The 25,892-nt window shown below is 42.0% G+C and overlaps 1 protein-coding gene across 8 annotated transcripts in view; it reads right to left on the reverse strand.

Moving 5' to 3' along the window:
- LOC149191426 (alpha/beta-Hydrolases superfamily protein) overlaps positions 1-25,892 on the reverse strand; it is a 567,598-nt gene that overhangs the window by 146,325 nt on the left and 395,381 nt on the right. For all 8 annotated transcript variants that reach the window (XM_089404268.1, XM_089404262.1, XM_089404266.1 and 5 more), the window contains one exon: positions 928-1,032. In XM_089404268.1, coding sequence (XP_089260394.1) covers positions 928-1,032 — 105 coding nt within the window. The remainder of the gene's footprint in view (positions 1-927; positions 1,033-25,892) is intronic.

A 25,892-nucleotide genomic window follows, 5' to 3' on the forward strand; every position in this document is an offset into this window, starting at 1 on the left:
TAGCAATAATAATCATCATCAAATTTTAAGGTCACAACCAAGTCAGACACCAAATTGGTGTATGAGACCTCTTGTTTATGGGACAAGAGACACACCTCCATGAAGCAATTTGATTGCTAAAGTCTACGGAGGTGCACATACTCTACCCTACTTTGGATTTGAAGCTGTAATCTCTTAGGAGGAAACACATATTCTTAACCATTAAACCCACTCAATTAAAAAAATATAAAAAAAAAGACAACAACAATAGTAATAATCAAGGGCAGAGACACAAAATCCCATGCTAAAAATGCAGGTGCAAACTTCACAGAAATAGAGCCCTGAAAATTAAGTTCTCAACTATATTTGATAATGTATTATGATCTAAACTTTAATTTGAAATTGCTTAATTTTGACATTACAGTGTCTGAAATTTTAGTTTCAATCAAGCTTTTGTCTTTTGCGAAGAAACACAAAAAATTATTAACTCCATAACTTTTTTTGGAAAAACAAAAGTAATTTTTGGTGAGTGCAGTTAATTTTCTTATGTTGTTTTATGCAATGTCTAATTTTCACGTACATCAAAAACTGCACATCAAAATTGTAGGTCCATTTCAGAAAATAGCCTACAACATGGAGATGTTAATGATTTTTCACATGCCATGTCGTGTTTTCATGCAAATTCCAAGGAGAAACTAGGGATAATATGACAATTCTCTTAAGGTTGTTAATTTCTCAACGTTGTCTATTTCACAATAGTGCTTGAAGATATTTTAAGATGCATTCAGTTGAAGAATAAGGATGGGCTAGTAAAATCAATGTAGTGGACAGTGACAGAATTCATCAAGAACAATGTAATAATTAATTAAGAAAACCCTTATTTTTTTACAATCTAAGTTTAAGATGAAACTTTGAGACAAATGAGCACATAATGAATAACATCTATACCTCTTCAAATAGAGACAATGGTCCCCAGTGGTCATCAATGCCAAAAAGAAAAGCCATTCGGTTTTCTTGTTCTTTGATGAATGCCCAGTCTACATTTTCCTGCAGCTGTTCTCCCATCAAATGAAATCATAAACATTTCAGTTAAAGTTCTTCCGTTGTTCAATCAATTTGGAAAAAGTTCAGAAGGGAAATTTCACTTCAACATGTACTCCGGTGAAAAATAAAATAACATTATACATCAATGGGTTAGGCACTATGAACATGGAAGTATTGTAAAGCAAAATAGAAGACTGAAGTGCATAATCTTAATGAAAAATAATTCAATTGAAAGAAATCCATTACTTAGCAAACTAATGGCTTTCAAGTTCCATTGACTGTATATAACCTATTCAAAAAATGATTAATTAAAAGCATCTTAGAGGTTAAAAAAGTGTTATGAAAATCGTGAAAAAAACTGGGCAGTGGTGATTTTTACCCTTGGTTGTTTTTATCTTCAATAAAAATCAGTGCTTTTTTAACAGCCAAAAAACGCATGATAATATTGTAAAAATCATGACGCGATCCAAAAAATCACCATGCCACAGATGGGCACTTTAAATAGTTTTTTTTAAATATTTGTTACTTATTCTGCAGATAGAAAGAAGGATTTGGAGAGCAAAGCGTTGAAAATTGGCAGCTATGGGATGAATTTCCTTGAATAAAATTTCATTTCTGACCTTGCTAAAGTGACTTTGTAAAAATAAAAAGTCATGTCTATATACTAATAGAGAGGATTGGGAAGGATGAATTAATGCATATGTTACTCTCCTCAATTAATGCATTAATTCCACCATGCATTGGGAAGGATGAATTAATGCATATGTTACTCTCTATGTCTATTTTATGTCTATCTATATAACAGTTGGTCTTATCAATCCATTCCCCTGCCTTGTTTATGGGGTATGGGGCCAAGAGAAGAGAAAAATCAGCAAGGTGAATATGTCAAATCTTGTTGATCTCAAAGTACACATTAATTCCAACTTGAAAACGGTAAAAGCAAGCAGAAGATTGAATTTCCACAAATATTAAAGCATTATTCCACCATAAAAGTTCTTCCATTATTTGGAATGAAGATGCGGCTGCAACGTCCAATCAGCAACGAAGAAGCATCCTCTTATACCCTTGACAGAACTAATCTAAATGTATATCAGATGAGATAAGATAGAATTAGACTGAACTCCAAAAATACCACTCATATTTGCATGAACCAGTCAACTATATGTTGATTTTTTTCGTGCAATTAGGGTTAGCACAATATTTCTGAAATTCTGATAATTACTTTTGATATCGATTTTCTTTTCGTTTATTCCAATATATCATTCAACAATGGTACTTCAGAAATTCCACCATAACGAACAGTAGAATAGTAGAGATCACAACACAAAAAGAAGACAATACTTTCCCTGGGAAAACCCACTACGGGGAAAAACCCAACAACCTTTTCAATAGAGAAATTCTTCTTGTTAAATGAGAAATACACCTATACCTATGGTCGAACCTAATATTTGTTAAAAAAAGCTACGACTGCAATAACTAGAAAATATTCTTCTAACTGAAGCAATTTATCTGTCTTTAGTTAATTATTTTAACGACAAATAACAAATAGCTCACTATTGTGATCTTCACAATAAAATAAATATGTCGTGAAAAATTAAACTGGAATTGAGAAATTCGTGCACACAATTAACACAGTTATTTGGGACAAATGTCCCCGAAAAAAACACCGAAGGGAAAACCGGAGCAGCAGATGAGGGTTTGTATTATTATTATGCAACAGTAAAAATATGAGTACAATAATATGGATGCCTCATTGGCAACCCTCCGACAAATAATCTCGCAAAACAATTTGGAGAAATTATCTCCCTTCTACAACAATTTGGTTGCCCTCTAGCTTGCTCGAACTTTCTCAATGGCAACTCGCTTTGCCAAAAGTCACATTGCCTGGCATGGGAAAATTTTACAACCTGCTAGCTGGCTCTAGATGAGTTTTTTTACTTCCCTTTGGCTCTAGAATGAAGTCACTCTGCCTTCCAGATAATCTTCCAGACTCTAGCAACTGAATTGACCTCCTTTCCGACACCTCGCACTGGATTCTGGCTCACTCGCACTGGCTAGGCAGCCCTCTCTGCAGAAATAATCGGCCTCCTCTTTCCTGCCAAACTGTAATATTCCTAATAGAAATTTACAATGATAAAGAAAGCAAACATAGTAGAAACAAATACAAAAATTTACAACACATCAAACAACCAAAAATCTCCATAAACTGCATTGCGCTGAGCCATTTTATTAATATAATTGTTGGGTACAAAGGTAAAATCAGAAAGCATGCACCTGTGCTTGCTCAAGGCAAGCTAACAATATCCAGGTGATGAAATCAGCTACTCTAACATGCAATATGGACGTCCTCAACAAGCTCTACGTTGTCCCAGTGAAAATTGCACTGTTGGCTGCAAATAATGGTTGTTAGGGCCTCCTCCGGTGCTCTAAAAATTCCGGGAAATTAACCTCGGCCTATCCACAATAACCCACAAAAACCCACGAAGGAATTGGCCAAATGTTGACCTTGGAATTTCGGCCCAAATTTCCCCTAGCTGCTGGTTAAATTGGGACCCCTGTTTGACCCCTCAAATCTGCAAAGAAAATCCTGCCAAATTATTCCAGAGGTCCTTGTCAAAAACCCAGAAAGGGTTTGTCCTAGTTTTGACGCTCCAAAATTGACCTTAAATGCTTGGCCCGCCTCCACAAGCAGAAGATGTAACCTACAACAAATACTGTGATTGTTGCTCCGCCAAAATACTGGAAAAGGCCCCAAAATACTTCTTCGGACTCCACCTCAAGTTTTAGGCCAAAACTCCCTTCAATCCTCAACTCGTAAGTGTGTCTCCTCCAAGCACTGCGCAGTCCCTATGCTGCTGCTAATGTCTCCTCCACACAAACTCACACTAGAAGGATCGAACTCCCTCCTTGGGCTGGCACTCGAAGTCCACTGAAGCAAGCGTTGAGATCTCTGCTCGGAGACACTTGTGTGCTAAATTGCACTCCCAGACTTGGCTTCCACTCAAGCGTGCTATTTCAAAGACAATTTTCTGAATAGATGAATGAATGACCAAAATGAGTGCTTCTTTCTCTATTTATAATTCGTGGCTCCTCTCCTTGTGGTCCCCACTCCCTCTCTCTCTCCTAATTCACACTCCCTTCTCTTCCCTCTCTCTTCCAAGAGTGTAAGTTCCCTCCTTGTTCGAATGTCTCTTTCTTGTGGTCCCCACTTTCCACTAGAGATGCAATATTCTCTTTTCCTCCTCAGTCCCGGTGTCGGAATTGAGTCCTCTCCCCCAAACTCATCTCTAACGTTGAAAATCAAAATTCGGGATACTACACAAACTGGCACTAGAGAGACACTGGAAATCCCCAGATCTCTTTGTTGTCGCTCCCTCAATCCTTGAAGTTCCTCCACTGGCTTGAATTCTATCCCTTATTGAATCACTGTGCACTGGGAAATCCGAATTGCCTGGATGTTTTCTCCCTGACTTCTATCTATCCTCATCAAATCAATTTGCTCTTATAATCTCTCATTGGAGCTTCAATGGCCATGATTAGATCGTCAGCAACGACTAAGATCATCTTAGACTCGATCCATGTGAGTCTCTAGAGCATTCTCGATCACCCTCAATTAATTCCCATTAATTAATCAATTTTCCTATTAGACTTCAGCATTTTTTAATTATTGATCAATTAATTTAATTGAGGCGTTTCACAAACTTATCTCATGAAACCTTTTTTGGGTTTTGGAGAACTTGTACTCCTTAGCCTCTTAGACACAAATCGAGACTAGAACACCTGTCCGATGCTACCTAAATTAACATTCCCTCTTAGTGAGGAAGGTGTTCTCTCCGCCAATACTACTCTCCTGCACCTGGACAATCCTATGCTGCAAATGTCTGACTGTCCTCCACTTCTCCAATTTTACCAATATCCCTGTCACTGGAAATCACTATGAAGAGAATAGTGTCCATCATGCTATTGCGCAAACTCTGATTTGTGCATACTGTCCCTCTCAATCTTGATCTCCCTATGAGAAATCTCTCTACTCCCTCTGGGAAACTCGCATTGTCCTCCTGCACTAGACACTAGACTGTGTAGCTTTGCATTGGGAATCTTTTGGTTGGAACTGCACCTACACACTGCGATTGGAAAATTCGCACTGCCTGTGTCACTGCAACTAGTTCTGCAATTGTCTCTCGATCATCTGATTGCAACTGGCTTTGCTACTGTCTATTTGAAGGTTATCTGTTGACATTGTGTTACTGCAATTAGCTCTGCAACTGTCTATTGAGTATCTAACTACAACTAGCTCTGCTAACACTGAATCTTACTACTGAATATTGTGGGCCCTTGTAGCAAAAGTGATGGTCTTGCTACAACAACTGGAATTGATCTGATTAATCTCCTTGTTTCAACTGTGTTGGACCTTCCCCAACTTGATATGCATAGGTATCAAGCTTCTCCTCCCCCTAGAGGTATTGTTGCTATCAACGCAAACTCCTCCAATCTTGTGGTAAGTTCATCAATCTCTGTCGAGGTTGTCGTCTGCTCCTGCTATCCTTTCTTGTCCTTCTTCCTTTGAGGACACTGGGTGACATAATGGCCATACTCACCACACCTGAAGCACTTGATCTTCGACAAATCTTTCTTCTTTCTCTCGCGTCCTCCTGAGCCTTATCCCTGACTGGGACCTTTCTTCGCCTTTCCCTTGCCTACAAGGGCCACATTTTCCTCATCCTCCTCTTCCTTTGGTCCCCTGATGTTGATGTTGGTAGAACCATTCGCAAGACTGAGCCTCAGCTCCTCGAGTGAAGTCACTCCATAGACGATCCCAACCAGGTAGCGTATCTCGCCTAGAAATAACTTGGACAAAGGTATGCCACTCCTTGGTGAAACCATTGAGAGTTGTTTTGACTAGCTCGTTATCTAATGGTTTTTCTCCAATGACTACAAGTTCATCTCTGACATTCTGAATCTTGGTGAGGTAGGGTGTAACACCTTCTCCCTTCTGCATTCTATTGGTCCTCAGCTTCTCCTTGAGAATCATCTTCTGATTCTTTGATGGATTCTCATACAACTTGACTATGACATCCCACATTTCCTTTGTTGTGTTTAATGTAGCAACATGCGGAATGATATGATCCTGAACCCCATCTAGGATCATCCTCTTAGCCTTGGCCATTTCTTTCTTGTACATTTCCTATTGTTGAGCATCTGTAGGTATGGCAATAGTGTCCTCTGCATACTCCTTCAAACCATACTCATCTAATAGGAACGACATGTTGGAAACACTGAGGGGGGGGGGTGAATCAGTATTCCTTTTCAATTGTTACTTTTACCAGTTAGATCATTTATATTTAGAACACAAAATGAACAATGAGAATAATGCTTTTATTAATTTCTTTTTCACAATAAATCAAGTACAATGTATATAGGGCTCCAACCCTAAATGAAGACACCGATCTTCAATCTCCCAGGCTCCAACCTGTTGCCAAGCACCAACTTGGACTTTTGTGAGCCTCCAACCTCTAGGGCACCGACCCTATCAGGGCACCGACCCTATCAGGGCACCAACCTTGCGTTTAGAGGCTCCAACCCCTAGGGCACCAACCCTTCTTTGATATAGGCTCCGACCTGGTTTCTTCAGGACACCGATCCTCTAGGGCTCCAACCCTATCCTCCAAGGCACCAACCTTGTCTTTTCGAGGCTACAACCCTTGCTGTACTTCGTCAAGATATGTTTAGTTGTACTTCATGGCTCCCAATGTCTTCTTCACCGAGCCTTGTCAATCTTCAACAATGCCTTCACTTAGTCTCCACGTCACGTCATCAATGACAACCTTGATCTTCACATGAAGGTGTCTCCTTGTTCTTCATGGTACCCAAAAAATTTCTCCAATGTCACCTCATGATGGCTAGTGCATCATGGTCTTCAATATTATCTCCAAGACCCAAGTCTTCATTGTTCAATACTTCTCTTGCCCAAAAACTTCACTTCCTCACACAGGTCCAAGGCTGCAACAGGTAGAGGCCTAAATGTGTACACACTCCACAGGTCAAAGCTCCTCCGGTGACTACAATACTCAAGCTCCACTGAGGTCAATGAAACCACTGTTTCAAGATGTCTACACAATGCTGCTCTAAGGCTTCTTCATGAAAAACTTCTTTAATATATTTTCTCAACAAACTCCAAAGGATCTTCAACTATGCTTAGAGATGCTTCAATGAGGCCTTCAATCAATATTTCAATGGTTTATACAAAAGGTTTACAATGTCTTCAATAAGGACATCACAAGGTCTGTTCTTTGACAAGTATTCTTCAATGTTTCTTCAGACTTTCACCCACCATAGGCCTACTATAAATGTCATCACAAGTCTGCAAAAATATCACTGAATATCTACACTAGAAGTTTCCATTAAACAACAAAGAATAGCCTCATAATTTCTTTCACAAATTCGCTAGAAAAAAAATATTACAGGTCTGCAATATATTGCCAATTTTGTGCCTTCAACCAAGGGATTTCTCTGTAAAAGGATCTTAATACTGTCCCTTAAAATATTAGTATTGTACCTCCAATAACAGGTTCAAAATATCTTGTTGCTGCTCCAGATATCACTGGACCGAGGTTTTGTGCTAGATCTGTAGCTTATTTCGAGCTCCTGCGGAGAAATATTACAACAGGTCCGATCCACAAAAATGCTCCAATTCTGTGCCATGGCAAGGTTACATGGCCTTATGGTCGAGCCCCTCACCCATCGGAATGAGTGAGTGACTCCGTCGATGGCGGCCTTGACAGTCGAGTGTGCTTACACACCCTCACCATCGGAATAGTGAGTGACTCCGTCCCTCCGGTCCTCTCCTCTCCCTTATGGTCGAGCACCTAAAGGTTCAATTTACTTATTGGGTGGGGGGGCGTTGGTCGAGCGTGCTCCGCATCCTCTCCTCTCCTTATCAGTCGAGCCCCGTTGCCGGTCCTCTCCCGTTGGTCGAGCCTGCTTACGCATCCTTAACAGTCGAGCCTGCTTACGCATCCTTAACAGTCGAGCCTGCCTCCGCATCCTCTCCCTATGGTCGAGCGCCTCCGGACCTTATGGTCGAGCCGATGGCGGCCTTAACAGTCGAGCATGCTTACGCATCCTGCCGGTCCTTGATGCTTATTGGGTGGCCCCTCTCAAATAAGTAACTAAAGGTTGGTCGAGCCATGCTTCGCATCCTCTCCTTATCAGTCGAGCCTGCTTGCGCATCCTTATCCACGGAGAAAAGAATGATGGCAGGTCCGAGTTCTGTGCAAGAAATCCGACCTTTAACACAAGACTGTCCTAAAAAAAAATCTGCCCAAAAACAACATTTTCCTGCTCCTCGACTTCCTGTAGTCTTGGTCTGATGCTGCAACATGAAAAACAAGGTATGTAGTCTTTAAAATGTTCCTGTAGCTTTTTCAGTTGTCTATTTATAACCCAAACTGTATTCTTTTTTATCTCTTCGACCTTGTTTCTCTTTCTGTACCTTATCTCTGAATTAATCACCGAAATCATGGTTAAAATGAGGAGCTAGACCAATGTTGCACGAAGCGCCCCTTCCCCGCCCGGTTCCAAGCCCCGAAGTGCGTCCCGTACGGAAGCGCCTAGGAAGCTTGGCCGGAAGTGCGCTTCCGAAATTCGGAAGCGCCGCTTCTGAATTTTTTGCCGCTTCCTGGAAATTTGGAAGCATGGTACGGAAGCCCCGCTTCCAGGGCTCCGAAGCGCGCTTCGTACGGCGCTTTGGGCGTCGGAAGCGTGGCTCTTCCGTACGATTCTGGAAAAGCTTCGCGCTGTTTAGAAAATCATCTTTTTTTTACTTTTAGGTGAGTTTGCTTGTTGGGGGTGGGTCCACCTTGGGTTAGGGTGAGGAATGAAGGCAAAAAAAATATAAATATAGCAGATGCTCCCTCACGGTAATGTTAAATGTTAAATTCTTAAAGTAAAAGTGACATTCTCTTTTATTTTTCATTTTCATCCTTTTACTTAAATTTTTAACATTACCATGAAATGACTCAGGATGTTTGAGAGTGGTTCCAGCCTCATTGGACTTCATATGGAGAAAACTGAATTTCATATCCTATTCAAAATTCAGCAGACTTAACAGTTTTCAAGAATTCAGGATCAATGGGATTGTGGCATTTCATTAGATTATATCAAGTATGAAGGTATGCGATTAGCATTTAATCGAGAGCACCAAGCCCAATGTTGCACGAAGCGGGAGCGAAGCGGAAGCGGAAGCGGAAGCGCGGAAGCGTCATTTTCCAAAAATCTAGGAAGCGAAGCGTCCGCGGAAGCGTCTGCTATATATATATATTTTTTATATTTTTTTGCATTTATACTCAAAACAAACATCCCAAATACCAAATTAATTGTAGAAGACATGAAAACATGCATATTTTTGCATAAATCAAGATAGATATGGCATCCATGATTCCATTGTAGTTACTAGTATGTACAACAATCATCTATATTCTAGCTATTACAAACATACATCAAATTTTTAAGCATATTATAAAACATAAAACATTTAAGCATATTATAAAACATAAAACATAGAGCATATTATGATTTATCTAGCAAGTGAGCAACTGTCAACATTTGTCATGTCCAAAATTCAAATAATAATGTTTACAAAATATGTCACTTGGTCACCGCCAAGCCAAAAAGGTTCAAAATTCAAATTCACAAGTCTACAAGTCTAATGAGTAATCTATGACAAAAAGTAGTAGATTGTGAATATATCTACTAATCTCTCCTCCTTCCACCACGAATAGAACGTGGTGGCGGGCCTCCACGTGGTGGCAATGAAGAAGATAGTGCCTCTGGAAGTCGTGGCACTGAAACTGATGAAGAAGAACCCCCTGCTGTTGGTGTTGAACCATGGAACCTAGGAACCAAGGGACCAGATGAGGGAGCATCTGCTATATTTATATTTTTTTTTTGCTTTCATTTGTCACCCTAACCCAAGGTGGACCCACCCCCAACAAGCAAACTCACCTAAAATTTAAAAAAAAATTGAAAAAAAAATGATTTTCTAAATGCTTTTCCGGAAGCTTTTCTGGAAGCGTCTCGGAAGCGTCTGGGAAGCGTCTGGGAAGCGCCTGGGAAGCGTCTGGGAAGCGCCGTACGAAGCGCGCTTCGGCGCTTCGGAAGCGCCAGCGCTTCCAAATTTCCAGGAAGCGTCTAAAAATTTCGGAAGCGCGCTTCCGGGGACGCTTCCTGGGCGCTTCCGTACGGGGCGCGCTTCGGGCCTAGGATCCGGGGGGGGGGCGCTTCCTGCAACATTGACCAAGCCCTATATGTACCCTAGTGTTGGTGGTGTTAATTGTTGAACTCCTTTGTCATGCGACACGCCCTTAGCAAAAAATTACCTTTCAATCAAGTCAAAATCATCGATCAAGCATGTTAAGCTTTTTCTACCATATTTTAAGTCTTGAATTAGGTAGTTTGATCAAAATTGGGCAATGTTGACTAATATCCCTAGACAATCGAGGTAGAGGCAAAGGCTAGACAAGAGTAGAAGACTCTAGATTCTAGATGGTTGATGCATCTAAATGGTTGATACTCGAATAATTAATCATTAATGTACAATGGATGTTATATCTATCTTGATTTATGCAAAAACATGCATGTTTTCATGTCTTCTACAACTAATTTGGTATTTGGGATGTTTGTTTTGAGTATAAATGCAAAAAAAAAAAAATATATATATATATATATATATATATAGCAGATGCTTCCGCAGACGCTTCGCTTCCTAAATTTTTGGAAAATGACGCTTCTGCGTCCCCGCTTCGTGCAACATTGAGCTAGACGTCATATTTATATAGGATTTCACCTTGAACTTAAGGGACACATCTTTCTGCAGGTAGGCCGACATGAGTGTCTAAGTGTAAGTCGGCTCAATATCAGAAATATATTTTTTTAACTTGAAAATTCGATATCTCACAAACTGCTAGGAGTTTTGGGACAAATAAGAGCCCATGTTGAAAGGTTGCCTCTAAGGTTGCAAAAATTATTTTTCTTTGTGACTGTCCTTGAATTATTTAGTGCAGAAAATGATTAGGACAATATGGCTTCTCTTGTTTGAATTCTTCATTGTCATAGGATCATAATGTCATCATGTAGTATCTAGCAATGAGTGTATCATCTTGTGTCATCATATAATGGTGCAGTGATACAGCATAGGCAGCATCACTAGGAAGGTTTCAAGGTAGTCTTCTAACCATCAAATGAGATTTTCCACGTCGTCATCTAGTCTTCCAACCTTCATCAAGTGCCATCATCAATTGTGGTCATTCATTTAGTGTATGACTCCATATGTCATCAAGGGTTAAGGTCTAGATCATCAAGGCACATGCAACATTATAGTTAGTTCAAGGGCTCCTTAAGACTTCTTCATGGCTTGACATCTTCATTATCTGGAACCAGGCATCTCAAGAATATTGACATCTCGGTCAATGCCATATTGACATTCAATGACAACCTAGATTAGCAATCTCCCCCTTTGTCATTGATGGAAATATTCTTGACCTTTCAAATATTCTCTCCCCCTTTGACATCAATGGAAAACAGGGTGTCCAAGAACTCCCCCTGTCGAGTTGCTTCTTTTCTTCATGAATAGTAGTTCTTCATAGGTACGTTACTCCCCCTGTCATGGTTCTCTTCTTTTTGGCAATGTGGTCCATGATAGATGTTACTTGCATTCCTTCATGTGATGAACCAACTCCCCCTATTTGCACGACCTCCTCTAGCTCATGAAAGATTACCTGCTTAGTGATCAAGTGGAAGAGATCTTCAATAGTAGTTCATGGATGAATAAGGGATCATGTTCTTCAATGGAAATGTTCCCGAGAGATGATCTATCAAAGAATGAATGTCCAAGTGGCTCATCAAGGATTTCATAGGGCCCATTCATGGATAGCTTCTGCAAGAGTGCTTAATCATCATAAGCTCCCCCTAACTGTATGCATGGTCTTCTTTTTGGCAGAGTCTCCCCATCAAATACTTGGAATATCGAGGATGACATCATCAAGTCAACAACATGTGTTGTTGGCTGGTGAGTTCAAGAGACTTCTGGATTGTGTTTGCTTCCTTCTCCATACTTGTGTAACCTTTTTCTCTAGTATGGTTCTAGCTTGTGTAGGGGCCCAAGTCAAGTTACAATCACGTGCCATATGTCCAATGTTATGACACTTGAAGCACTCTATATTGTTCATGTATAAAAATTCATGACTTCTTCTTGCAAAATTGCTTCTCGGAGATTGACGGGGACCATAATAATTATCTTTGTGATATGCCCTACAATCTTTTGCCATGTGCCCAAAGTTTGTACAAGAATAGCAATAACCAAGAAATATACTTTGGTACCTGGGAGAAGAAGGTTTCCTTGATGTACTTTTGAAGTCTTTTTGCCTTGGGATCCTTTGATGATAACCGTTGCTTCTTCCATCCTTGACACCATCTGCATTTCTTCTTGGAATAGGATTTCTTCCATTGTTGTCTTGACTGTTCTCCTTGCCTTTGTTGGAATTGGGAGCATCAACATTTCTTACAAGCTTCTTCACATCCTTGTTGTTTGAAGCATTAGGGTTTGCATCATTCTTGCTTGAGGATTCACCTACATAGTCAAGACCTGATTTATCAAGGGGAGACCTTTGATGACTTAGAATGTCATCTAGGGTTTGAGAGCTTTTCAAGTTCTTATTCGGCAAGTCAACTTCCTTTTTAAGAAAGACAATTTCTTCTTTCATGTTCTTGCATTCTGCATCCTTCTTTGATAGTATGATCTCCATTTCTTCCTTCATCTTGGTTGCATCACATGATTGGGCCTTAAGAGAAGTGATTTCTGATTTTAACTTGGTGATGTCATCATCCTTTTTTTCTAGTTGGCATATCATGGTGTTTCTCTCCTTTTCTGTTTCATCAACTTGTCCTTCTATGAATGTCAAAGCTTCCATCACCTTCTCAACTCCTTGTGCTTGTTTCCTTGCTTCTTCTAGTTGAGATCTAAGGGAGGAGATCTCTTCCTTGTATTGACCAATCTCCACTTCAAGTTTGTTCAAGATCTTGTGCCTTTGTTCAAGGTGGCTTGACAAGGTATCTTCGCGTTTCTTTGCCTTATCCAACTGATTTGTCATGGATATGACTTCTTCATGATGCTTTCTCTTATTTTGATGAAATTCTTCCTTAATCTTGGTGAGCTCCTCATCTCTTTCTTGTACTTGAAGCTTGACAAGGTCAACTTCCTTCCTTGTCTTGTCCTGGTCATCAACTTGCGCTTTCTTCTTAAGTTCCTCATTTTCCTTTTTCAAATTGTTAATCTCTTCCATGGCAGCCATAAGTTTAGTGAGGAGATCTTCAAAATCTTCTTCATTCTCTTCATCTTCCAAGTCTTCTTTAGCCTTGATGTTATCACTCTTATCTTCGGCTTGCTTGATGGGCTCTAGATTTCCTTCTTGTTTTCCATCATTTTCTTGTCTAAAGATCATTGTCAATGCTCCTTGAGTGAAGATCATGAAGTTTATCCCATATGCCTTTTGCTGACAATTATTTTTAAAAATTGGCCTTTATAGAATCAGGTAGCTCGTTCAAGATTGCTTTCATTGCTCTTGTATTATGTTCCTTGGATTCTCCATCCATCATGCTATCAGCAATCAGCGATTTCCAGACTTCAATGACTTGAGTCTTTAAGAAATTCCTCATTCTTGCCTCCCATATATCAAAGTCTCCATTGAACAATGGAGCCTTCACAAATTGATTGACTTCAATTTCAGTGGTTGAGGGAGACGCATCTTTAGGAGGACTGGAGACTTTCTTCCTTGGCTTCACAATTTGTGTTCTAATGATCAACCTTCAAGTTGTTAGGCTTTGAGTGAAGGTATTGGCTCTGATACCAATTGTTGGAAATACTGAGAGGGGGGGTGAATCAATATTCCTTTTCAATTGTTACTTTTACCAATTAGATCATTTATATTTAGAACACAAAATGAAAAATGAGAAAAATTCTTTTTTCACAATAAATCAAGTACAATGTATATAGGGCTCCAACCCTAAACGAAGACACCGATCTTCAATCTCTCAGGCTCCAACTTGTTGCCAAGCACCAACTTGGACTTTTGTGAGGCTCTGACCTCTAGGGTACCGACCCTATCAAGGCACCAACCTTGCGTTTAGAGGCTCCAACCCCTAGGGCACCAACCCTTCTCTGGTATAGGCTCTGACCTGGTTTCTTCAGGACATCGATCCTCTAGGGCTCCAACCCTATCCTCCAAGGCACCAACCTTGTCTTTTCAAGGCTCCAACCTCTTGGGCTCCAACCCTTGCTTTACTTCGTCAAGATATGTTTAGTTGTACTTCACGGCTCCCAATGTCTTCTTCATCGAGCCTTGTCAATCTTCAGCAATGCCTTCACTTAGTCTCCACGTCACGTCATCAATGACAACCTTGATCTTTACATGAAGGTGTCTCCGTTGTTCTCCATGGCACCCAAAAAAATTCTCCAATGTCACCTCATGATGGCTAGTGCATTATGGTCTTCAATATTATCTCCAAGACCCAAGTCTTCATTGTTCAATACTTCTCTTGCCCAAAAACTTCACTTCCTCACATAGGTCCAAGGCTGCAACAGGTAGAGGCCTAAATGTGTACACACTCCACAGGTCAAATCTCCTCCGGTGACTTCAATACTCAAGCTCCACTGAGGTCAATGAAACCACTGTTTCAAGATGTCTACACAATGCTTCTCGAAGGCTTCTTTACGAAAAACTTCTTTAAAATATTTGCTCAACAAACTCCAAAGGATCTTCAGCTCTGCTTAGAGATGCTTCAATGAGGCCTTCAATCAATATTTCAACGGTTTATACAAAAGGTTTACAATGTCTTCAACTAAGTAGCAGGAAACGCTGGGCAGGGGTCCGTTTCCGTACGGAAACGAAACGGAAACGGGTTTCCCCGTACCGTACGGCGTGGAAACGAGTTTCCGTCCGTACGGGCGCGTTTCCCGAGATGGAAACGCGCCCGTACGGACGGAAACTCGTTTCCACGCCGTACGGGCCCCGTTTCCTGTAAAAAAGCACTTGTTTTTAAAAAAAAAAAATTTCCTAATTAGTTTAGGGTTTAGCTTAGGGTTTCTAATCACTTCTAGAAAGCGTTTCTAAAGTTATAAAAGAGCTGTGCCTCTCATTCTCTCATCACACTATTCAGCAAGGAGTTTCTCTTGGAGATTGGCAGTTGTTTCAGTAGCTGGTGTTTTGAGCATTGAGCAAAGTAGATTTCAGCAGCGGGAGAAAGAGATTTCAGCAGCAAGAGAAGGAGATTTCAGCAAGAGATTTCTGTAGCAGCAGATTTGGCTCAGCTACAGCCATATTTATCTTCTCTTTTCTGGCATTTCCGGGTAGTTTCAACCACAGAAAATTAATTTGGGTAAGCCACATTCATTTTGTTAGTTTTTTCTTACTATTTTTTCAAATTTTCTAGGGTTTATGCAGCTAAATTGCTGAAAAACGTTTTTTATTTATAGATTTGTTTTTTAAATTTATTTTTGCAGCAGATTTGGCTCAGCTACAGCCATATTTCTCCTCTTTTCTGGCATTTTAGGGTAGATTCAGCCACAGATAATTCATTTGGGTAAGCCACATTTATTTCTTAGTTTTTTCCTTACTATTTCTTTAATTTTTCTAGGGTTTATACAGCCAAAAATATGAAAAACGTTTTTATAAATTTATTATTTACAGATTTGTTTTTTTAATTTATTTTTGCAGCAATGGCTTCCAGCCAAAGTGCAGCTGCAACTTCAAACCCTAGGGCCAACCCAAGGGCTGAATATTATCCTCTTTGGAGGCATGTGGTGAAGCTTCAAAAATGTGGAGGTGGTGGCTCATGGGAATGGCGATGCACTCTTTGCAATATTACGTACAAGGGCTCCTACCCAAGAGTGAAGGCGCATCTGTTGCATGGAGGAGGACAGGGGATTGTGGGTTGCACAAAAACAGCAGATCTGTTGGTAAGGAGGGCATATCAAAGAGAGCAAGATGAGGCGGATGGTACTAAGAGGAGGCATGATGAGCATACTCAGGCTACATCTAACGTTGAGCCAAGGATTGTAGTTGAAGCAAGAAAGAGGAGAGGTGGTCTGGGTCACAGTCAAGAACATGAACAAACAGCACCCAAACATACCAGAGGCTCAGGGGCATCCCAATCAGTTCAGGATAGAAGAATTGCTAGATTGGTGAATGTGCAAGCAAGAGAAGAAGCTGATTCCAGAGTTGCCAGGTGCATTTATGCATGTGGTATCCCATTCAATGTTGTTCGCTCTCCTTACTGGCAAGATATGTTGAGGGCAGTTAACAAAGCTCCTCAAGGGTACAAGGGGCCCAACTATGAGAAAGTCAGAACCCAGCTTCTCAAAAATGAGAAGGAACTTGTGGAGGACGTTTTAGCTCCAATTCGTTCTTCCTGGAGTAGCTCTGGGGTTACCATAGTCTCAGATGGTTGGACAGATATGAGGCGCAGACCATTGATAAATATCATTGCCACTTCCCCCAAAGGAGCAATGTTTATCAAGGCAGAAGACTGCTCAGGAGAGGTGAAAGATGCACAGTTCATTGCTGATATTATTATAAAAGCTATTGAACAAATAGGGGCTAACAGGGTGGTGCAAGTTATCACGGATAATGCACCAGTTTGCAAAGCTGCAGGTTTGATTATTGAGGGGAGGTATGACAACATATTTTGGACACCATGCATTGTCCATAATCTGAATCTGATCTTAGAGGAGATCGACAACAAAGTTTCCTGGATAAAGGAAGTCACAGGGGATGCAAGGGAGATTATCAAATTCATCACCAACCACCACCAGTCTCAGGCCATATTTCGAGAGTACTCCAAATTGGAGTTGTTAAAAGTTGCTGAGACAAGATATGCCTCAAACTTCGTGATGTTGCGTCGCCTTGTTGAGGTTAAGCATGCATTAGTTTCTATGGTGGTGAGTCAACTGTGGATTGAGTGGAGACAAGCAGATTCAGAGCGGGGATCTATGGTGCGTAGATTGTGCCTTGATGAGGAATGGTGGAGCAAGGTAGATTTCTTGCTAAAGTTCACAACCCCTGCATTTGAGCTTCTCCGGAGTGCTGACACTGACCAACCTTTCTTGGGAGAGGTATATGATGGCATGGATTCCATGGTTGAGAAAACTATGGAAATCATTTCGCAGGAGTCTCCACAACTTCTGTTTGTTGATGATCATTTTGCTGGTTTGATCAAGAAAATCATTGTTGACCGGTGGAACAATTTCAATACACCATTGCACACTTTAGCACATGCTTTGAACCCCAAATTTTATGATGAGGAGCTTATTGCTAAAAGCAATGGGAAGAGGAAGGCACCCCATAAGGATAGAGAGGTGGCTACTGGGGTGAAAAAAGCACTAATGAGAATGTTTCCTTCTCACCTACATAGGGAGGTAAAGGAGGAATTTGCCAGTTTTGCTGCAGGAATAGATGATTATGCAGATATATCAGCTTTGGAGGAGAGAAGCACCATGAATCCAGTTAGGTGGTGGATTTGTCATGGAGCAAATGGTGTACATTTGCAAAGCCTTGCCATTCGTATTCTTTCACAAGTGGCAAGCTCTTCATCAGCAAAAAGGAATTGGAGCACTTATGGTTTTATTCATTCTGTGAAGCGCAATAGGTTGGGCTCACAGAAAGCAGAGGATCTTGTTTATGTGCACTCCAACCTTCGCCTTGCATCTCGTAGGGGTCCAGAATACAACAGTGGTCCTTCTAAAGAATGGGATGTGGATGCAGAAAATCCTGATTTGGATCTCTCTCTTGCTGCCCTGAATATTGAGGAGGATTCTGGAAGTGGAATTGGTGCATCATCTTCTTCAGCACCACCATCCACTGTTGAGCATTCTGCTGCTTCTATTTTTGATGAGGATTGTTATGATGAGGATTAGTCTTTTGTGACTTGTCTCTATAGTTCTTGCAGCCTTATAGTCTTTATTGTACTTGCAGCCTCATATACTAATATAAATAAAGGCTGATTTTGGATTTTCCAGTTCCTATATTTTTATTTTCATTATGTGATGACTCATGAGTAAATGTGATCATTGTGATGTAAATTTAATCTTAATGTTAAAATGTTTAAGTAAATGTATCATTAATGCTTTATGATTGCAGTCTTGCACATATATATATTAATAATTTTTAAATGTTTTTAATATATATATATATATATATTATTATATATATTCGCGTTTCCCCGTTTCCAAAATTCGGGGAGGTCGCGTTTCGTTTCGCTTCCGCGTTTCGTGTCGCTTCCCCGTTTCCCCGTTTCGTGCAACTTAGGTCTTCAATAAGGACATCACAAGGTCTGTTCTTTGACAAGTATTCTTCAATGTTTCTTCAGACTTTCACCCACCATAGGCCTACTATAAATGTCATCACAAGTCTGCAAAAATATCACTGAATATCTACACTAGAAGTTTCCATTAAACAGCAAAGAATAGCCTCATAATTTCTTTCACAAATTCGCTAGAAAAAAATATTACAGATCTGCAATATATTGCCAATTTTGTGCCTTCAACCAAGGGATTTCTCTGTAAAAGGATCTTAATACTGTCCCTTAAAATATTAGTATTGTACCTCCAATAACAGGTTCAAAATATCTTGTTGCTGCTCCAGATATCACTGGACCAAGGTTCTGTGCTAGATCTGTAGCTTATTCCGAGCTCCTGTGGAGAAATATTACAACAGGTCCAATCCACAAAAATGCTCCAATTCTGTGCCACAACAAGGTTACATAGTAATGATGGCAGGTCCAAGTTCTGTGCAAGAAATCCGACCTTTAACACAAGACTGTCCTCAAAAAGAATCTGCCCAAAAACAACATTTTCCTGCTCCTCGGCTTCCTGTAGTCTTGGTTTGACGCTGCAACATGAAAAACAAGGTCTGTAGTCTTTAAAAGGTTCATGTAGCTTCTTCAGTTGTCAATTTATAACCCAAACTGTATTCTTTTTTATCTCTTCAGCCTTGTTTCTCTTTCTGTACCTTATCTCTGAATTAATCACCGAAATCATGGTTAAAATGAGGAGCTAGACGTCATATTTATATAGGATTTCACCTTGAACTTAAGGGACACGTCTTTCTGCAGGTAGGCCGACATGAATGTCTAAGTGTAAGTCGGCTCAATATCAGAAATATATTTTTTTAACTTGAAAATTCGATATCTCACAAACTACTAGGAGTTTCGGGACAAATAAGGGCTCATTGGAAAGAGGAAAAAGTCCTCTTTCAGATGGTCTAGGTCCCATGTTGAAAGGTTGCCTCTAAGGTTGCAAAAATTATTTTTCTTTGTGACTGTCCTTGAATTATTTAGTGCAGAAAATGATTAGGACAGTATGGCTTCTCTTGTTTGGCTTCTTCATTGTCATAGGATCATAATGTCATCATGTAGTATCCAGCGATGAGTGTATCATCTCGTGTCATCATATAATGGCGCAGTGATATGTCATAGGCAGCATCATTAGGAAGGTTTCAAGGTAGTCTTCTAACCATCAAATGAGATTTTCCACGTCATCATCTAGTCTTCCAACCTTCATCAAGTGCCATCATCAATTGTGGTCATTCATTTAGTGTATGACTCCATATGTCATCAAGGGTTAAGGTCTAGATCGTCAAGGCACATGCAACATTATAGTTAGTTCAAGGGCTCCTTAAGACTTCTTCATTAATGGTTTGACATCTTCATGGATTGACATCTTCATTGATGGTATCCTTGTCAAACAAGAGTCTTGACATCATCATTTGGAACCAGGCATCTCAAGAATATTGACATCTCGGTCAATGCCATATTGACATCAACGACAACCTAGATTAACATGACATTCTAGCCTTCCATATGGCAAAGTTGGAGGCTTCGTCTAACCTGTCTTGATCCCTGAGTCCTGTTGTGCCCATCTTCATGAGAGTCAAGTAATCTAGAGGTTAATCCTAGAAACCTCCTTTTCTTTCCTTCTTGGCTTTTCTTTTGCTACGTGCACCCCACTCTGGAATGTGCAGATCTGCTTACTTGCCTCTGAAAATCCTTCTCTAGCAACTCGCACTAGCTAGACTGGCAAGCCTACTATTGCATACTGCAATTGGAAATATGAGAAAATCCAGAAATCTCCTCTCTTCTGTGTGTTTTTTGTGAAATTCGGTGATTCCGAATCCTACTGCAGCGATTGATAATGTTTCTTCTATTTGTTAAATTAATCAAACAAATTACTTGCAGTTTCCTACAGCAAATATTGAAACATATACACTGCAGCCTTCACAAAATAAATACTATAGAAGAAATAAAAACACTAGAAGAATAGATGCACACACACAATAATACACCATTGTTTTTGGACTAACGTCCCTGGGAAAACCCAACTTGGGAAAATCGGTGCAGTAGTTGAGGGTTTTATTATTATGCAGTAGTAAATCTGAGTACAAATCTATGGAAGCTCAAATCTAGCTTTCCATACAGAGAAAGTGACTGACAGAAGTCTAGTGAGAAATATCTCACTTCCACTAGTGATCCCACACTGACCTTAGCTCAAGATGAGTTGCCCCTTGCTGCTTTTGTGCTGCCTTTGCGTTAGCCTACGGAGATCTGCGTCAACCTGCTAGGACCAACGTCTCTCTCACTCTGTTGATTAGCTGCTTGTAATATTCCTAATTAGCCATGGCTAATTGGAATATTCGATTTTGTTCAATTTTTGCCTTCTATAGTTATTTGTAAATAAAGAGTGAGGAAAGGGGGCATAACTCACTTTAGAATAAAAATTCAATTCCTAGGTAGCACAACGTTGTGACTTAAAAGGGAGCCAAGGGGGCCAAAGGGGGACGTAGAAACGGAGCCCATGCAGACACATGGAGAGACTGCACAGGAGGGAAGAACACGTGGCAAGAGGAGAAGCACGCAAGAGGAGGTGAGCCTACGGATTGTGAGAGGCAGAGGCTATAAAATAGAGAGGAGCCCCCTCATTTTGGATCATTCAGTTATGTGCATTTTGAGCTAGTCATTTCGACTTCTGAGCACGATAGCTGTTTAGCTAGTCTGCAACACTGTTTAGTGCATTGAGTGTCTCTGTTCGGAGATCTCACCCTTAGCCTCGGGGGACTTCGAGTGCCTGCTCGGGCAAGGTATTTCCTTGGCATTTCAGCAGTAGTTTTATCAGCATTCCAGCAGCAGTTCTAGCAGCATTTTGGAGGACTGCGCAGCACTGGGAGAGAGACGCAGTTCCTTTTGGTTGTAGTGCTGGATTGGGGTTTTGCAGGTGGATTTATGCTGGGAGATTGAGCAAGGGTCCAGCTCTTGTCTCATTGGAGGATTTTGGTAGGGTTTCAGGTAGTGTTTCAAGCAGAGTATAGAGGGGTTTCCTTCAGTGGCAGCGCAGGGCATTGGGGAATTGCGCAGAACCCCAAGAGGGTGTTTTTCAGGAGTTGGCCATTCTAGGAAATCTTTCTGGGGTTTTTCTGGGTTTCTTGAGTAGAGCCCGAATCCAGAGTTTCAGCTTTTTCCAAGGAGGGGAGCAGCCCCAAATCATCATTTGTTTTCTAGCAGCAGCAACAGCATCCACGCAGAGAGGCCATTCTTGTCATTCTGAGAGTATTTCTTCACTTGCCTTGTGCAAGTCGAGGTGTCGTCTGTCTAATCACCTCTTGTACTCACTTTATTGCTCAATATAATAAAATGGCTTAGCATTTCTTGTGTAAATGCTTATATTTCCGGTTTACATTATTATATGTTGTTCCACTGTTATTTTATCACTTCTGGGTTATTCTATCATTTGCATATATTTGGTTGGAGTTTTTGCGGGGGTTTGAGGAATATTCAGGGTTAGGAATATTATAGTGGTATCAGAGCATAGATCTGGTTCAGCCTGTGGAGCTAGAAATCTATGACACCAGGGGAAAAACCCTACATCTGTTACAGAGGTAGGAAATACAGAGACAGTGAGCGTAGGTTGGAGAATACCTACGGAGAGGGAGACTGTGTTCCGATGGTGGACGCAGAACAGGAGGAGCCTATGGTAGACACAGAGCAGAAGGATCAGATGGCAGATGAAGACGGGAAGAGATTTGCCGATATGCTCCTCAAATCAGTGCAGGATCTGTCGAGACAGATTGAGGTGATGGGGCAGAGATTCACGACAGTAGAGGCTAGATAGCGTGAGAGCCCATGGGTTTTCCAGGTTGGTGAGAGGTCAGGTGCATCTCACCATTTGCCAGAGCAGCGTGATACTGCGCAGCAGGTGGCCTCACATGCCCCGACACGCTCTACCATGCCCACTTTCTTAGGAGCCGACACGGGGGCTGTAGCCTAGCAGAAGGCAAAGCCCGGACATATGGGCGATTATTTTGCAAAGTACCAGGCCTATGGGTAGGAGTTCAGGGAAGCCCTCTCATTCAGAGATTTTGTTCAGCTCCAGCAGGATAGTAGACCCCGCGACCATGACAGAGGGTACCGGCATTACCATGATGGTGACACCCACCATGCAGCAAGTAGATTCCACTTGCCTACGTTTGATGGTTCATCGAACAGTTCGGCAAAGTCTTGGGTGGAGAAGCTGGACATTTATTTCTAGCTTAACCAGATGTCGGAGGTAGAGGCCATCAAGGTGGCAACATTGCATTTGGATGGCGAAGCCCAGGATTGGTGGTTTCATGGGATGGTTACACTGGGGCACTTCACAGTGACAACATATGCCGAGTTTACCAAGAGACTGATGGAGCGATTTGATCGAAGGGATCCAGAGCAGCATTTTGTGGAGCGGACGAGGCTCAAACAGACAGGGAGCCCAGAGACCTACATTGTAGATTTCTTGAGGGTCTCCGTGATGGTGCCAGACCTATCCACGGCATAGAGGGTCTATATGTATGTTGAGGGGTTAGCAGAGCCACTTCGGGGTTTAGTCCGATCCACTAAACCGGCCACACTCTAGGATGCTATCAGCAGGACCCAAGACTTACAGGATGTCTTACCTAGGACCTGGACACCTTACCACCAGATGGCAGAGACAGACTTTTTAGTCTAAGGGGAAGGACGTGAAGATTCCTCCTCCAAAGGGGAATGCAAGACCAGTACAGCTTGATGACGATGCCAAGAGGGAGCTGAAGAAGAAGCGGTTGTGCTTCACATGTCAGGAGCCGTGGGCACCGAGACATAGATGTGTTGCTCGCAAAGCACATTTTATTGAGGTCTTCTCCGAGAGCAGTGGAGAAGAGGATAACGAGGATGATGTGGAGGCAGGAGATAGCCATGCCATACAAGGACCTTTGCCACCTCCACCGCCAGCAGCAGGTGGTGCATCTTTTGCACCTACCGGAGGGGCCCTTGCAGCATTGCGAAGAGTTCCCTAGTATCTGACGCTACGCGTACGGGGGACAGTACATGGCCAGCGAGTATCAGTTTTGGTGGACAGTGGGGCGACCCACAACTTCATCGATGCCCAGATGGTTGAGCAGAGAGGTATTCAGACAGAGAGCTTCGATGGGTTTTCGGTATTGGTTCCAGGCGATTAGACCATGACGTGTGCTCGCTATGTTCCAGAGCTTTTAGTGACAATGGGCACCTACACATTGACTGACCACTTTTTCGTGGTCGATATTCGGACACTAACATGATATTGGGTGTTCAGTGGCTTATTACTCTAGGGAAGGTCACGACGGATTGGAAGACCCTAGAGATGGAGTGGGATGATGAGAAGATAGGGAGGCATGAGAAGATCTCAAATTGTTTCGGCTCATCGGATGGAGGCAGTCTTCCGGAAGGGAGACATAGAGTGGGCAGTGGAGCTGCGGGCATCAGAGGCAGGGACTACAGGACAGACGGTACATCCAGAGATACAGTCCATCCTTGATCGGTATGCCATAGTGTTTGGGGAGATTCCACCAGGACAACCACCGGATTTGGGGTTTGAGCACACCATCAAGCTTGAGCAGGGCATACAGGCCGTGATCACCACCCCCTATAGGCACCCCAAGGCCTATCGGGATGAGATTGAGCGGGCTATCCAGGAGTTGCTGGCTCTTGGGCACATTCGACCGAGCACGAGTCCTTTTTCTTCTTCTGTAGTGTTGGTGAAGAAGAAGGATGGTACATTGAGGATGCGCATTAACTATAGGGCCCTGAACAAGAAGACCCTGAAGAATAGGTACCCCATACCCAGGATTGATGAGTTGATGGATGAGTTGAGGAGAGCACGATTCTTCTCAAAGATTGATTTGAGATCTGGGTACCATCAGATTCGCGTGAGGGAGCAGGACATTCCCAAGACCGCCTTCAGGTGTCAATATGGGCACTTTGAGTTCTTGGTGATGCCTTTTGGGCTAACCAACGCCCCCGCTACATTTCAGTCCTGCATGAATCACATCTTCCATCGTCACTTGAAGAAGTTTGTGTTGGTATTCTTCGATGACATTCTCATTTACAGCAGGACTTGGGAGGAGTATCTCCAGCACATTGAGACGGTATTGCGTATCTTACAGGAGCAGCGGTTCTATGCCAAACTCTCCAAGTGTGAGTTTGGGTTGACGGAGATGTTGTATCTAGGACACATCATAGGAGTGGACAGAGTGAGGGTCCACAAGGAGAAAATCAGGGCCATCAGAGAATGGCCGGAAATGAGAAACGTGACGAAACTTTGAGGATTCATTGGCATTTGTACTTACTACCAGAAGTTCGTCAAGGGTTTCTCATAGCTTGCTGCACCCCTAACAGATTTGACGAGGAAGGGGGCATTTAGTTGGTCAGATACAGTGCAGTGAGCCTTTGACAGGCTCAGGGAGGTTATGAGCAGCTGCCCGGTGCTTGCGTTGCCAAATTTTACGCAGCCATTTGTTTTGGAGTGTGATGCGTTGGGAGAGGGAATTGGCGCAGTATTGATGCAGGGAGGTCACCCTATAGCCTTTGAGAGCCGGAAGCTCCTTCCGCATGAGAGGTTGTATTCCATATACGACAAGGAGATGCTAGCCATCATGCATGCATTGGCTAAGTACCGACAGTATTTGGTGGGTAACAGGTTCAGGGTGAGGGCTGATCACAACAGCCTCAAGTTCTTTTTGGAGCAGAAGCAGCTACAAGAGAGGTAGCAGAAGTGGATCAGCAAGATCCAAGCATATGACTTTGACATTGAGTATGTCAAGGGTAAGAACAACGTGGTAGCAGATGCCCTTTCACGTAGACCAGCCACGTTGTCTCTTATGAGCTTGGATACAGATTGGAGGGTTTGACTTTTAGTAGAGTACTCCAAGGACAGGTTTGCATGTGAGGTTCTGGATGGGCAGGTGGCAGATGACAGGTACAGGGTGGTTGATGAGATCATCTATTACAGGGACCGAATCTTCTTGACTGAGGGGTCTCAGCTCAAGAAGAAAATACTCCAGGCATCTCATGATTCACCATTGGCAAGACATCAGGGGTTTACCAAAACCTATAGGGCCATTAGGGAGAGGTTCTCATCGAAGGGCCTCAAGGAGGACGTACTCCAGCACATCTGGGAGTGCGATGTTTGCTAGAGAAACAAGGAAGAGAGGAGCCATCCTGCGAGATTATTGCAGCCTCTTCCCATTCCGAAATGGAAATGGGAGAGTATTTCGATGGACTTCATCACAGGGTTGTCCATGGTACAGGGCAAGGATTGTATCTTTGTCGTCGTTGATCGACTGACAAAGTATGCACATTTTTTTGCCATATCCGCACACTATACAGCAGCACACGTAGTCGAGTTGTTCTTCAGAGAGATCTTCAGGCTACATGGTCTTCCTAAGACCATCGTCAGTGATAGGGACAACCGCTTCATGGGCAGGTTTTGGCAGGAGCTTTTC

The sequence above is a fragment of the Pinus tabuliformis genome, chromosome 2_2, assembly GCF_031772625.1.
Source record: "Pinus tabuliformis cultivar Carrire ecotype Pingquan chromosome 2_2, CPIR1, whole genome shotgun sequence".
NCBI lineage: Eukaryota > Viridiplantae > Streptophyta > Pinopsida > Pinales > Pinaceae > Pinus > Pinus tabuliformis.